At 30.7% G+C, this 16,536-nt stretch overlaps 1 protein-coding gene across 1 annotated transcript; it reads left to right on the top strand.

Moving 5' to 3' along the window:
* The first annotated feature begins 5,871 nt into the window (after positions 1-5,871).
* On the top strand, positions 5,872-10,231 carry LOC108320689 (monocopper oxidase-like protein SKU5). The gene is made up of 9 exons (XM_017552208.2): positions 5,872-6,307; positions 6,545-6,654; positions 6,743-7,013; positions 7,145-7,283; positions 7,858-8,224; positions 8,505-8,870; positions 8,950-9,028; positions 9,538-9,737; positions 9,841-10,231. Exons 1-9 carry the CDS (start codon positions 6,167-6,169, stop codon positions 9,941-9,943), a joined length of 1,776 nt encoding a protein of 591 aa, XP_017407697.1. The 5' UTR covers positions 5,872-6,166; the 3' UTR covers positions 9,944-10,231.
* Positions 10,232-16,536: the final 6,305 nt, after the last annotated feature.

The following is a 16,536-nucleotide window of genomic DNA, read 5'->3' as shown; positions in this document are numbered from 1 at the left end:
TGACTTTTTGTTATTGCCCTCCTTTGAGAATATCCACGGAAGACAAGTAATACATTAAATATAAACTTAAATTAAGAAGATTTTATATGTAAAAAATAAAATTAAAAAAAGTATTATACGATCGTCTAATTAACTTATGACTAGACCGTTTACACAATAAAATATATTCATTAAATCATTTAGAAATTAAGAGACTGTATCCTATAAACTAAACAATTATTTTTAAACAACAATTAAGTTTTATGGAGATTAGCTTACACCAAAATATGATTAATATCAGTTGGACCATTATTAGACTATTTGTAATTTGAAACACATCCCAAGATCTATAAACACAAATTTGATGTAATAAAGTGGATAATTTTATTTATTATGCATTAACGGTTGAAGTAGCATAATATTTACTTACTTTAACATCAAAGAGTACTTTCACATAATATTTTCTACAAGTATCATCTTAATTTAATCAAATTGTACGAAAAATAAATGATAATAAAGACGAACATGAAGACACTCAAAACTTAATGAATATATAACCTTAACCCATAAATAAAAGAATATCAAAACATAAAAATGAAAAGAATCTTAATTATTTATATAAAAAACAATTAGGTTTTTGACTTAGGAATTTAACTAAGAATTGGTGAGACATAGGTGATTAAATTATAATATATTTTAAGGTTGATATAACGAAGAGTCCTTGAGGATTGGGTAAGTGTCCTTGAATGATGAGTAGAATAACATTATAATTTCTCCAACCACCACCTTTACAGTCTGTTGTCCCATCTCAATGCGCTTTTAATAGCATTTCAATCCCATGACCCTTCAGTTGCCATGCTGGTGTTTCAAAACTTGTACGCAATTTCCTTTCATTTATTTATTTTACTCCAAAATAACTTACTCATTTTATTTTAATCTTCAAATAATAATTCCTTTCTTTTACTTTTTTGGCGTGCTTAATTCTCCAAAGGACACAACATGGAATCATCCTAATCCATTACTAATTATTTTCCTTCCCTCTTCACACCCACCTGCCTAGGAAAAGCATAAGCAAAATTATGCCACACCTCACCATCAATTACTTACCTTCCCGCAATAACAACTCTAATTTTTTTTATCAATAATTTGAGTTATTTTTCGACAAAATCTTCTTACTTTTTTTAACGAACAGTTGAAACCTCTAAAGTTTCTCACACAGTATTAATCAGATTTATATTTATTTCCTTTTAGTGTCTCAATTCTAATTTTTGCATCATTTTAATGTTAATGTTTATAATTGAATCGAGTCCATTTTTTTTTCTTTTTAATGTTTATATGTTAGAATAAACGTTGAGTTCCTGAACATTTTAAACCGATGTTATCGTTTTATTAAACAACAAAAAATTAAATACTTTATCTTAAAAAAACGATAGAACACATTATTTATAATAACTACGAAACTTATTAATAAAAAAATAGAATAAAGTTTTTTATTTATTTTGCAAACAACCTTTACTGAAAATTGAAAAAAAAAATGCAAATTAGGTTTTGAAGAGCGAAACTTTGGCCCGAAAAATATAATAATATCTCGATTAGTGCAATTCGAAAGGGAAAGGGGTTTTTGAAAAGTTTTATGCTTTAACACTTTATTTAAATAAAACAATAATTGAAGGATTTTAGGTAAAGACAAATGATAAGAAAAAACTAGATTCTAACAATTAAAAAGAAAAAAAAAGGATTTAATTCAGTTATAAACATTGTGTGCATATTCTAACCTTTCATTTTAACAGTATTCAACTATTTAAAAGAACATGTAACTAAAAAATATATATACATAATGTAGTGTTATTATAATTAACTCAAATATAATTATAACACACACCAAAATATATGCAAGGGTCATATACGATTAAAATTAATATTACGCAGGTTTAAAAAGTATAATAGAATTTAACAAAAATTAACATAATTGGAAACAAACATCCTAAATCTATGCTTTAGCACCACTCGTGTCCTGGATCTACGAAAACATCCACCTTTGCTTATCCTATTAAGATGATCATTACAAACAAAAAGAACATAGACAAACACACACACAAAATATTAACACATGAATTCAAATCAACAAATCCTAAAACCTAGAATAATTCATTCTAGACTTGACCATCCAGATACATGTATTAATATTAGACTCTAGCGAGTTATGAACATGTGGTGGCCTCTACTGCTCTATAAAGTTATTGTCGATGGGTTTCATCCTACCACACTCAAAGTTAGTTTGTTAATGCCTTTGACAAAGGTAAAGTTCCTATACTAAGACCTTCCACTCATCTCTCCACATACCTCATCCTTCTCACTTGAGATTGAATGGTTATTAAAGTGTCAGGATAACTCTCAATATAGAATCCATATATAAATACACATATTACTTTAACCACTAGTAATTGTCCTTGGATTAGTACTAATCATTCACATATCATATTATAAACTAAACCTTGTTTTAACATTCACATAATCACACATATTAAACACATCATAAGATATATATGCAAAGTAAGTTAAAATTATGATATTTTCACTCAACCATCAGACCTACTCGCTCAGCGAGTAGTGCCTGATATCACACTCGCTCAACCACTAGATCTGCTCGTTCAACAAGTAGTTATTAACAGCACACTCGTCCAATGATCAAATAGTTCACTTAGTGAATAATTCCTGACAACACACTCGTATAGTGACCAAATAGCTCACTCAACAAGAATAACACTAAAACTTACAAATTTAAATTCTTCCAAAAGTCACCCAACGAGCATATTCTCGCCCAGTGACTGTCAAGTTAATGAATTCTCTAACTTTAGTCTCGTCTAGCGAGATTTTTCTCACCCAATGAGTACCAAGTTAGTAGTTCTCTGACTTTGACTTTGTGCAACGAATTTATGCTCACCCAACGAGTCTGAATAATTCTGCATAACAGAATTATTCAAATTTATGTCATTTTATTTCTACAAAATCAGTCTAACACTAACCACAAATGCTAAATCAATCAACCATCATATTATACACAATTCAATTACTCAATTCACCTCAAATGCGATCTCAACCATACAACATTTCAACATATGATCACTAAAGACAATTCAAAACTCCTAACTCAACTCAACAAGTCATATTTCATCAAACAACTCAATCACACAGACCAACTATCATACAAACATACAATAAGTAATTATAAGTTACCTATCAATTAAAATCAATGTAATTAGTTTTCCTTAACCGACAGATAATCAAACCACTATAATGATCTATAATAGCTCCAAAAGCACAAGAAGTTCTATCTACTCCTACGAATAACATAAACACAATCAGGATATACTGTTAAAACCAGTTATCAGTAAAAAGTCCTATAGAAGACTCATACCCAACATGCAAGCTAGAACCATCTACATGCACAAAAAAAAAAACACATACTAAGAAAAATAGTAAAAACCAATTTACCCTTTTGTAGAAACTAATTAGATAAAGTTGAAAATCTCGTCTCAAGGATTAGACTAACAATCTCCAATCTTTAGATAAATAAACAAATGGTTAGAAAGTTTTGAAAAAAGATAAAGAATTCTAGAGAATGAAGTTTGTAGAGATATTATATGATTTAGAATAATAAAACTAGTTTATAAAAATTCTATTTATATATTAAATTTTTATTATAAATAATCGAGTTTTAATATTCTAAATATACTGTCAATTCTAAAACATGATGTTTTAAACTCCTACACATATAACATAAAACATGATGTTTTAAACTCCTACACATATAACATAAAACATGATGTTTTAAACTCCTACATATATAACATAAAACATGATGTTTTAAACTCCTACATATATAACATATATAATGATACAATATTCAAACATTCAGATTGATTTTGTTGGAGAAATCACATAAATAAACTAAATATAATGTGTATTTAAAATTTATAAATAAGTGTAAAATTTCAATCCTATAAATTGATTTTATAAAATTAAATTAGACTTAATATTATAATCATACAAAATCTATCTAAATAAAATATTTAATTTTATAAAATTGATTTAAATTTAATATTAAAACTATTTAAAATTTATCCTTACTAAATATTTCATTTTATAGTATTAAATTAGATTGATTTTATATAATTAAATTAGATTTGAAGTTACTTTTTAGAAGATTTTAACGAAAAGACAAACACAAAATCTTTTACCAGCTTTGCAATACAAAGTTTATTTTATTTATGTTTGGTGGATGCACCAGTTCATAAATTCAGGCTAATTTTCCTGAATTATTGTCAGTCAGATTTATTCTTCTCAAATTGTTTTTGCTAAATGTCCCTGATTAGGGTAGACAAGTGACAGTGTTGGTTGAAATGTCACCTTTATCACTAAAATTAAATCGAATCATATGAATCATGGTGGCTTGCTTATTCTTTATAATACTTGTACGTTTGTGTTTTTGGACAAGTAACTCAAGATTTCCAGACTTCGCATTTTTGCGTGTATCAATAATGTTTAACTCCGTCAGATGTTACTAGAAAAAAGATAAGGCCACGTCAGGTAATCATCATGTTATATATATCACATGAAAATAAATTTATTCGAATTGAAGAAATATTTTTTTAAAATATTTACTATCTATTAAATTAAAACAATTTTACGGGAATTGATTCACAAAGTTCATACATTTTTATTTTCATTTTGGAAATTTATTTTCAATTTTTTATATCTATTGAATTCTGACACATTTTCCAAACCTTTATTTATCACTTTCGGAGCACAGAATCACCGTTTTTGTTTCATCATCCAAAAAAGACAGTTGGATTGTGCAAGCTTAAACTTGTGTGATAAAATTTGTGCCGACTAATTAAAACAATAATATATATGGTGATATATTTTTACGTTTATTTATTTGACATAGTATAAAAATAAAATAATTATAAACAAAGAAAATTATGTTTTTTTAAAAAATAAAAGTGTTAAAATGAATATAAGAATGTATATCAAATTATTAATTTTTCGATGAGTTAAATTTGTTGTAATAACGGGTGAATTATAATGTGATAAATTTGAGTGAAGAAGTGTAAAATACTGGTTTTAAGGAGAATTTGAATCAATAAATCTGGAACCAGTGAATGACAGAAAAGATATTATTACTTTTACTTGTAATACCGGTATTCTTTGCTGCAAAACCGTTTTCAGCTTTAACTAATTAACTGACATAAGAAGAATAAGAGTTGTAATGTGGTGAAAATAAAAATCTGTATTAAGAAAAGGAAATGGTTGAGAGGGATAGAGGTGTGATTGAACACTTTACATGGCTGGACTCACGTGGTCTGCATCATGATGATGATCAGGGACCGTTGTAGTAAGTCAAAACGAGAAAGCGAGGATTAAACGGTAATTACGCTGAACAGAGTGTTGGCCCCACTCCCCTCGAGTAGTGGGCCCACTAGAAGAATGGCTCCCGGCTGGCAAGCATGTGGCGCTTTTTGCAGAGATCCGACCGTTGCAACGCAATTTACGGCGTTGCCACTAGCAAACCAAAACGGAAAGTGACCCCTCCATCAAACACCAAAATTAATTAATTATTATTTAATTCATAATCGAATAAAACAAATTGCCGATACATATATACTGTGTCTCTTTCTTAATTTATAGAAAAACAACACATCACAAAGAACGCTACGGTCCCAACAACGGCTAAATGCACAATTTTATTATATGCCTTTTGTATGTTTTTGTTAAATAATTCAAATTCTCATATTTTGCAAATATATTATTTTATATTAAATAAAAGGTTTATGATGATTAAGTTAAAATTGAAATTGTAAAATAAAGTTTTGTACAGTGAAGAAAGAAATTGAGAAGGTGTGAACTGGCTACTGGTTGTCATATTAGGTTGAGGTTGATCGGGTGTATGTCTGCTACGTACTTACCCTTTTTCACACCACACCTCACAGTGCTGCTGGATTAGAGTCCTTCTTCTTCTCCCACTACCCTCTTATTTCTTCTCTGTCTCTACTCTCTACCACTCTCAAACTCTTCTTTCTAAGTTCCTTTTGATAATGTAAAATCAGAGGAAAGGAAAAAGCTACGCTGCTAACTTGCCTCTAAATCCTTTTTGAGGGAAAGAAAACCCTGAAAGTTCCACACAATGTCTTCTTCTACGGCTTTCTTCTTCTTTCTCGTCAACGTCTCCTTACTTTTCACCCTCTCTTCCGCTGCGGATCCATTTGTTTCCTACAATTTTGAGGTCTCTTACATCACTGCCTCTCCACTTGGAGTTCCTCAGCAGGTTCTCTTCTCTCTCTTGCTCTATGTTTAAAATCTCCAGCTTTACTTCCAGATCTGCTTCATGGGACGCTTCTAGATAGTAATGTCGTACTTTAATACTTTGCTTAGTGAAGGGTTGTTGTTATGCGAGTGCGGTTACCAGGTGTTTGTTTGTTTGACTCAGTCACAGTTTGGTAGGTGGGTGGAGCTACGGGATTTTGGTGCTGCCTCTCATGTCTTGTCTGCATTGTTTTTGCAGGTCATTGCTATCAACAACAAATTCCCGGGTCCTACTATCAATGTGACCACAAACAACAATGTTGCCGTCAATGTTCGGAACAAATTGGATGAAAGCCTCCTCATTCATTGGTATGTTGACTTCTTGTTCAGCTTCAAATCTTCATAAGGAGCTTAGATTTGTTTACTGAGCTCAACTTTATGGAACTTTCTCGAGCAGGTCTGGGATTCAGCAGAGGAGGAGTTCGTGGCAAGATGGTGTTCTTGGCACGAATTGTCCCATTCCTTCTAAGTGGAATTGGACTTACCAGTTTCAGGTCAAGGATCAAATTGGAAGCTTTTTCTACTTCCCTTCCCTTCATCTTCAGAGGGCTGCTGGTGGATTTGGGGGTTTCATTATAAACAACCGACCCATCATTTCTCTTCCTTTTGATACCCCATATGGGGACATTGTCCTTTTTATTGGAGATTGGTACACCCGCAACCATACGGTTAGTGTGATAGTTGAATTTTTTTTGGAAACTCCTATTTTTACGAACATTACTATAATTCAGTTCATACTGGTCAAGTAAATCATAACACGGGTTAAACTGTTTGTTACTGGTTCTGCGTTGGAATGTAGGACATGAGGAAGGCCCTAGACGATGGAAAAGATCTTGGCATGCCGGATGGTGTACTCATCAATGGGAAAGGCCCATACCGATATAACGATACACTTGTTCCTGATGGCATCGATTATGAAACAATTGAAGTCCATCCTGGTAGGTTCTTAGAAAATTTAAATTTAAATCTGTTTTGTAGTTTCTCTAATGTTATGCTTCTTTAGGAGTATAAACGAGGAATCCTTGACTAATACGCATGTCTGCTTTGTGAGAAAAACAATGGGCAGAAAATTAGGAAAAAGCAAGCAAAGTCTGTCTTATTATAGTGGCGTATATAAGTTTTGTTTGGATAAATTTTTCTACAATAAAAGAAAAATGTAAAATGAATGGAGTTTTTCTCATAAGCTACAATAAACTCACACACTCAACTTTTCCAGACACTTCTCTAACTTTCCAAAAGATGAAATGTACAAGTTAATTTTAGCTTATAAGAGAAACATTTTATTTTACTTGCTTTTTCTTTTTCTTAAGAAGTGCATAGGAAGAAGTTTATCCAACGCAACTTGGTACGTTGATTATATCTGTTGTGTGTATGTTTATGATATTTGAAAGGAAAGGTTCTTGTGGTTGTCACCGCTCTAGCCATTATAATTTGTTTCCTTGGATGACTTTGGCTCCAGTGTTATGTCATTTTTTATAATGATTTTGATGGTCATCACATGATGCACAACAGGAAAAACTTACCGACTTCGTGTACATAATGTTGGAGTATCAACAAGTCTGAATTTCAGGATCCAGAGTCATAACTTACTTCTAGCAGAGACAGAGGGGTCTTACACAGTGCAACAGAACTACACTAGCTTAGATATTCATGTTGGGCAATCTTATTCTTTTCTGGTAACCACGGACCAAAATGCAAGTTCAGATTACTACATTGTAGCAAGTGCCAGGTTTGTGAATGAATCACGTTGGCAAAAAGTTACTGGAGTTGCTATCTTGCGGTATACAAATTCCAAGGGGAAGGCGCATGGTCCTCTTCCACCGGCTCCTGATGATCAATTTGACAAAACTTACTCAATGAACCAAGCAAGATCCATCAGGTCTGTGCTGCAATTTTATGTACTCGTTTGTTTGTGCTTCAAACTTCAATCTTTAGGAATACTGTCAAATGAAAAATCAATTATTCTTGGTATTAAGTTTTTCTTTCTCTATTGTTTTTGGAAGTTTAAGTGGTTAAGAAATTTTCAGACGTGTTGAGCCTCAAAATATTGAATGCTTTGTAAATGAAAATATGAGACTTTCATATATTATTATTAGTGAATGATTCCACTAGAACATATGTAGATTAGATTCTGAAATTTCTTTTTGTTAACTGTGCAGATGGAATGTATCAGCAAGTGGTGCTCGTCCTAACCCACAAGGGTCTTTCAGATATGGTTCCATCAATGTGACTGAGATTTATGTATTAAAAAATAAGCTACCTGAGAAAATTAATGGGAAGAGGCGAGCAACTGTCAGTGGAATATCTTTTGTCAATCCTTCGACTCCAATCAGGCTTGCTGACCAGTACAAATTGAAGGGAGTATACAATCTAAATTTCCCCACCAAGCCTATTACTGGATCACCTCGTGCAGAAACATCAATCATTAATGGAACCTATAGAGGATTTATGGAAGTTATATTGCAGAACAATGATACCAAGATGCATACCTATCACATGAGTGGATATGCATTTTTTGTAGTCGGGTACAAACTAATTCCATATCTTTTAAGTTCGATTCCATGTTTCAGGAACCAATAACGCAACTCAATTTGTTGCTTGCAGGATGGATTTTGGTGATTGGTCTGAGAATAGCAGGGGCACATATAACAAGTGGGATGGAATAGCTCGCACTACAGCTCAGGTATAGTTTTATCTTAGATTGTGTGTCTGACTCCTCCTGAACACTAAAATCATTGAAACTTTCATATTTTCAAAAGCTGTCAAATGCTTCACTAGAACTTCTGTGCTGTTCATACCACGAGTTCATAGTTAGTAGTTTCACATTCTCACTCAGGCTCCTGGAGAAGTCTTTGATTCATGGAATTTGAAAAATTGGAACTTTTTGCTGCAACTGTAAACTTAATAACTCTTGTTTATCCTGTAGCTAACTGACGTACTAGTTTGGTCATGCAGAACTCATAACCTAGGATGAAATGTAGAATTGAATTGTGCCATTAATATATGTAATCTGTGTTCTCTACCATTAAAATTTCAGAACTGATGTCTTTATCGTAGCTTCCACAATTGGTTGTATTTTCAAAGTTTGTTTTTCACATACGTACCTTAAAATTAACTGGTGCTATCATTCAGCATCATGATTCGTAAAAGTTATAATCTAACATTTGTTTGTTTCCAATGTCTCTCATTCAGGTTTACCCTGGAGCATGGACTGCAATTTTGGTTTCCCTTGACAACGTAGGAGTATGGAATCTCAGAACAGAAAACCTTGATTCATGGTACCTTGGTCAGGAAACATATGTCAGGGTTGTCAACCCAGAGGTTACCAACAAGACTGAGCTGCCCATTCCAGATAACGCCCTCTTCTGTGGCGCCTTAAGTAAATTGCAGAAGTATGTTACAAATCCTTCTCCTCCAACTACCACCATTAACTTTGATTATGAATGGTTCTAATTTTGAGTCCAACTGCTTTGTTTTTGTTTTGTTTTCTTTTAGGCCTCAAGTTATTGCTTCTGCGGCATCACCAATCAATGGGAATACGCTGAAGCTGTTTTTCACCTGGCTGATTGTATGCGCCTGGATCCATGTATTCCAGTAAAGAAGCACATTCCGGGTCATCCTCTCTTAGTTGCTTGCCGGTGGACCTTTTGGCTTGTTGGTGAGGTTTGTGGTTGAGTTCTTAGTTTTGTAAGTCTTGTTTATATTATTGATCTTGCAGTGGTTTTGACTTGTATTCTTCCTATTAGCTTTTAATGCTTGTGGTTCCGAGTTTAATTTATTGGGACTTGTGATTCTTTTAATGCCTATAGTTGATGTAGTAATGACAATTAATCACACTCTCTCCATACATGTAACTTACCTGCCGACGAGATTTCCATCGTGGTCACTCCTCCTTTCATCTTTATGTTTGTGTAATTTTGTAGCCATGCAAGGGTCAAAGATGCATGGACCCAACGGAAGATTCTTCTCTAGTTGTTTTACAGATATGATCTAGCTAGCATTTCTTTAAAAAACAGAAGCGAAAAGGGAAACAACAAATTGACATAATGACACGACCAAACCGAACATTTTTCTCTTGTACGTTTGCATGGACATTTAGCTGGATTTTAGCCTTACTGAGCTTGGTAGATGCTATATTTTTGCCTTACTGACCTTGGTAGATGCTATATTTTAGCTTTGAAATTATTGTCCTGCACTCTTCTCCATATTCTTCATTTTTGTTATGACTATTTTTAGTCCATGAGTGGCCGTTACAACTTGTTATCTTGCCCCCAGGTTGAAAGTGACAGTCCATAAATTTTCAATCACAATTTCATCTGTCCACAGATAAAGCTTAAAAAGTCCATGACTTTTCTCAAGGGAAAAAAAAAGTGAAAGAAAAAGCCCGTGCTTGACATGCATGAAAATTAACTAAAATGTGCACAATATTTGCGGATCTTGTAAGCAGTACAGTAATACAATAAATCACATGGTCCAATATGCACATTTACTTTCTTACTTGAATATGAAAGTTTTTAAGATTTGGAAACATTTTTGTTTAGAATGTAAATAATGTTGAAAACATATTTTCTATTACTTTAACATTTATTATTTAGTTAGTTGCTTGTAGACCTTTATTGTTAAGAAATAATATTCAAAATATAATTTTTTAATCAAATTATAGTTAAAAATCACATATAATGAAACAATTAATTAATTTGTGATAATTTATAATTTTACTATTCTTAAATTTTGAAGAGAGTAATTTCTCTAAAATATTGCGAATTTTAAACCCAACTCATTCTACCCATCATCATATATATATATATATATATATATATATATATATATATATATATATATATATATATATATATATATATATATGATATATAAATCCTTCCAGATAATTCCTGAAATCTTACTTGACAATTTTAGAAATAAAAATAAAATATACAGAATTTAAACCCAATATATACTTAATTATTATCAATAAGAATATCTTGACACTATCAATGTGTTTTTCTTTCTCAGCTTGGATGTAACTGTTTTAAAGTTTATTGTCACTTGAATATTATTTTTGCTTACTTGAGTAACATATATTGTCACTAATTTTTGGAACCATTGGATTCTATAACCATGTTATGATTTTGAATTTAAGATTATATTCACAGGTTAGTTGTATAGAATTGAGTTAAATTTAAAGTTTACTTTTTAATATGGTATCAAAATCATGAATTTGATGAATATTTAAAATTATTGTCGGTTCGTTATTAAATCATCCTTTAATATCTAGTCTTATGCTCAATATATATATTTTGACATGAGAATGTGTCCTAGAGATTTTACATTAACTAAAGATAAGACAAATTTATAATATACAAAATAGATGCATATCTCATCTTTTAGTTTAATTTTATAAGATTGAGTTAGATTTAATATTTACTTCTTAATATAATTCATGTCATATTGATTACTCTTTCAGTAAATAATAACAAATAACAGTGAACAATATTTTGCTAACGTTATTCTCAATAATATATAACACTATTAATTACTGAAGTATAAACATGTTTAATATATCAAGAAGTTCTAACATTATTTTACAAAATTTTAATGAGAGTCCTAAACTAAAAGAATTATTACTGTATATTTGATTTTTCAATATTTTTATTATTATTGCCTTTCTAGATTATGTAAAGTTGTCCGAATTTTTATTTATTTCAAGTTACCATAAACTGATTCCAGGAAACAAGTACACATATTGCATAATTGTAAGGACTGAATTACAACTTTTTTTTTAGTTCAGCTAATTTTTTTAAAAATTAAAGTAGCTGCTGATGTTAATCCTTAGGTGTTAGTTTGACTGTCAATGTAAATCTAGAATAATTGTATAAATTAAAACCATTACTATTTGATTGTTAACAATTTTACTAAAAGAAAAAATATCCTACTATTCACTATGCCTTATTTCTAAATAGAAGTATTTATGGACTTTTGAAATGCGTTCATAAGATCAAAATTATTTTAACAGCTATTAATATGATAGATGAAAACATAAAAATATAATTAACATTTCTTTAGTTATATTAAATAAATGTTTTGTCGATTATGGTAAAAAAAGAGAGTATATTTGTTTTCTTGAAACTATAATAATTTTTTTTATCACCCTAAATTACTATTTTCATTAACATTATTATTATTATTATTATTATTATCACTTCAATGTTCATTTTAGAAAATATATTTTGAAATAAGTAGAATATATTTTTAAATGTTTTATTTGAATTAAAGAAGAAAATAATTTTTAGAAATCTTATTCTTAAGAGCCTCGTTTAAAAAAAGAAAACAGTTTAAAAGGAAAAGAAATATCTCATACGCGAAGATTTGGAGAAAGCGTCCCATATGTGAACAAATACTGCTCCGAATATCAACACGTTACATCCTTAGCTCCCAACATTTTAAACTATTTTTTCAACTTATCAAACAACAAACCAAAACGTCAAAACCACATCATATACATACACTATCATTATCTTAAATATTCTTCTCAAATAAACCAATTTGATAGATTTTTTATTTTTAAAAGAAAAGTTTTTAGGTTTTAATTAAATTTCTTATTTACTTTTTATTAATCAGATGATGTAATTTTAATTGTGCTTATTATTGAAAATACTTAAATACCTTTATATATATATATATATATATATATATATATATATATATATATATATATATATATATATATATATATATATATATATATATATATATATATATATATATATATTGAAATTGAGGTATGTCTTTATCAAATCTTTCAAGTTAATAATAATAAATGTGTCTTTTATTATTTATTTCTTTGTCATATTTATTTATTTATTGATTTCATTTGATATAGTACTTATTAAAATTAAAAATTTATTGTTATAATAAACATTGTAATAATTTTAATTTTAATTATAATTATTTTTTATAAGATGATTGAAGATAGAAATCATTAATTAATCCAGATAGACTCAAAAGAAAATTCATGAGATTAATTGTTTATTAGTACAATTGTTCATTGTTTCCAATTTTTAATTTTAGAAAAGTAATACACCTCAGCACGAGGCATGATGTTTATTTAAGAAAGGCTGATTATAGATTAGCATCTCCATTTAAAAATAACAACTCTTTTATTTCTTGATATAATAATAAATATAAATAATTTTGTATTGTTAATATTTTAATAAACGGGGTCGTAACATGATTAAGTTTTTTAAAGAGAGTCTCAATATATATATTACAATCTTGGAAAAAGAGCATTAAGTATTTAGGAAAATCTTGTAATTTAAAATCGAGGATTTGAAAAAAAAAAGTTTTGATTGTGATTCCAAATTCTACGTTCAATATATATATATATATATATATATATATATATATATATATATATATATATATATATATATATTTTCTAACAAATTTATATTTTGAATACGAGGTGATAAAATAAGATTTAACTCGTTAATTAGTCAAAATGTTGGATTAAAATTTTCAATTTCTCAATTCATTTTGACTATCACCCAGTCGTCAAATTAGTGAATAAAAAATGGAACGAGTAAATTGATATAACAGTTCATTATTTTTTAAATTAAATATTAAATTTTATATTATTTTATTTAAAAGATGTATAATATAATTTAAATAACACAGTATAATTTAATTTTTAATTGTAAGAACCTAGAAAATAGAGTATTAGAGTTGATAGATGTATTAAAATAATGAGACTAAATATTTTAGGTTTAATGTCTCCGTAGGTCCCTATTTTGGTCATGAATTTCAAATAGGTCCTCTTCATTTTCGGCGTATCAATTGAGTCCTTGTTTTTGTAAAATTGAATCAAATACAGGCCTGCCGTTAAATTGGACAAACAGCCGTTACAGTATTGATTACGTGGCATTTAAAACGATTTTTGTATTAAATAATTGGTGTGCACAGCTGTATATTCAGTTTTGGGTAAGGGCAAAGTAGGAAATTTGAACATCAAATTGAATCCCAACTACACCTCAATCTTCATCCATTTCCTCTTCGACATCTAACGCCCACGGCCTCCAACACCCATCATCTTCATTCGCTCATTTTTTTTTTCCAAGCCTCTGCCCACTGTAACCATAAAAAACCCTCAACCTTTGACTACTCTCCACCCCTCGTAATTCCTCACCAAACCAGACTCAACCTCCAGAATCACTGCCCATTCAAATTTATCTGCATCAACATCAGCTTTATCCTCCCGCCATCGACTGCCTTCATTCCAGGGGAATCAGCAACCACTTCTTCATCAACAGAAAAACCCGACTCTAAAGGGCAAGCATGGTGTAGCCGTCACCTGCAAAGGAGGGAGGCTTCGATGGGGGTGGCGGCCGTGAGCATAAACTGGCGGAAGCAAACCCCTCCCTGGGTTACCATTTTCGAAGCAAGAAGAGGGAGAAAGGGTAGTGACGCCGTGGCCGGTGGTGGCTCCGACGGAGGAGGCGGCGACCGGTCTGGCAGGGGAGATTTGATTGTGTTTGTGGGAGATGGAAGAATGAAGAGAAGGCTGGCAGAACCCCTAATCTTTCTGCTAAAAAACATGGTGAAATGGAAGTGTAGTTGGGATTCAATTTGATGTTCAAATTTCCTACTTTGCCCTTACCCAAAACTGAATATACAGCTGTGCACACCAATTATTTAATATAAAAATTGTTTTAAATGCCACGTAACCAATACTGTAACGGCCGTTTGTCCAATTTAACGGCAGGCCTGTATTTGATTCAATTTTACAAAAACAAGGACTCAATTGATACGCCGAAAATGAAGAGGACCTATTTGAAATTCATGACCAAAATAGGGACCTACGGAGACATTAAACCAATATTTTATTATAAAATAATTTCATAATATAAATTAAATTTTCTAAACTCATCTCATTACTTAAAACACACTCTATCTCTTTAGAACTTTTTCTCTTTACTTCCTCTCACATCTCTCTAAGTGTTTTTGCTCCTAAGTCATCTGTTTAATGATCAGGAGGTGTTTAGATGATCACAATGTCAAGGTCTAAAAACCTAACCGACCAATCTAAAGAATAAAACACATAAGTTTCAACTCTTTTTTCCTCTTTCGTTTTCAAATATGTTTTAGAAGAATATAGTATTATTGCATGTGTAATCATGTCTCTCCTACACGTTCTTGGTTCATCTAGAATTCTAAGGACTTTGTTTGTTTACAATTTGGTGTTTCGTAGGTTTGTCTAGGTATTTATTGCGTTTCAAGCGATCAACGGAAGGTTTCTTTGAGTTAAGCGGTTATTTAGTATTAAGGGAAACTAGGTCTTGTCTTAGTTGTGATTGTAGAGTAAATTTAGTATTTCTATAACTTATAGACGTTTTAGTAAATATTGATGTGTTTGGGTAAATTTGATGTATGTTAAATTGATGTTTTGATGATATGGTGTTATTGTAATTGGTATGATAACATGATTGTTGATGTATACTGTTATAATTGTGGGTGATAAAGGTATTTTATTGTTTGAAACAAAGTTCTATTAGTTGTGAAAGTATTAACCAAGTTACTTAGATTTCAAGTTTAAAAAGGAGAGGTTTTGGGGGGTGAAATTTAGAAATAAGTATAAGAATTTTCTGGGAACTGTTTTGATAATGATTTGAAACTTGTTTGGAGGGTTAGGTGGTTAAAAACTGTGTGCAGTAAAAGGAGTGGTCTATAGTAGTTGTTGTCTAGTGCTTTTAGTGCAAAAGGAGGGTTTTGAGTAGTAAAATGTTTAGGTAAGTGGTATATTCTATTTTGAAAGGTTAGAAGTATTTTATTATAACTATTAGGACTCTTCTAAGTACTAAAACAAGTAAAATCTGTTATATAAGTGTAAATAGCTTCATTAGGTTGAGTTTTTGGTCTAATTTAGGGGTTTTAAGGGTTGGAAATGGAAAATAGGATATTTGGGACGAATTTGAGGTTTTTGAGAGTGCTAATAAGTGTATTTAGACTTGTTTATGGAGGTTGTAAACTGGTTTGAAAGTTTAAAAGTGTAGAATTGAAATTGGGTAGCCTGTAGGAGTGAATTTAGGTTTTAAAGGGTCAAGTTGAGTTACACTAGGCTTCTCTAAGTTTTCTCAAGGTCTGTAGGGTCCTAGGGGTCTTTAGAAGTTGGGGTGAAGTGTCAAAGGTCTGGTTTTT

This window comes from Vigna angularis, chromosome 1, assembly GCF_016808095.1.
Source record: "Vigna angularis cultivar LongXiaoDou No.4 chromosome 1, ASM1680809v1, whole genome shotgun sequence".
Classification (NCBI taxonomy): Eukaryota; Viridiplantae; Streptophyta; class Magnoliopsida; order Fabales; family Fabaceae; genus Vigna; species Vigna angularis.
This window is presented reverse-complemented; position numbering and strand designations above follow the sequence as displayed.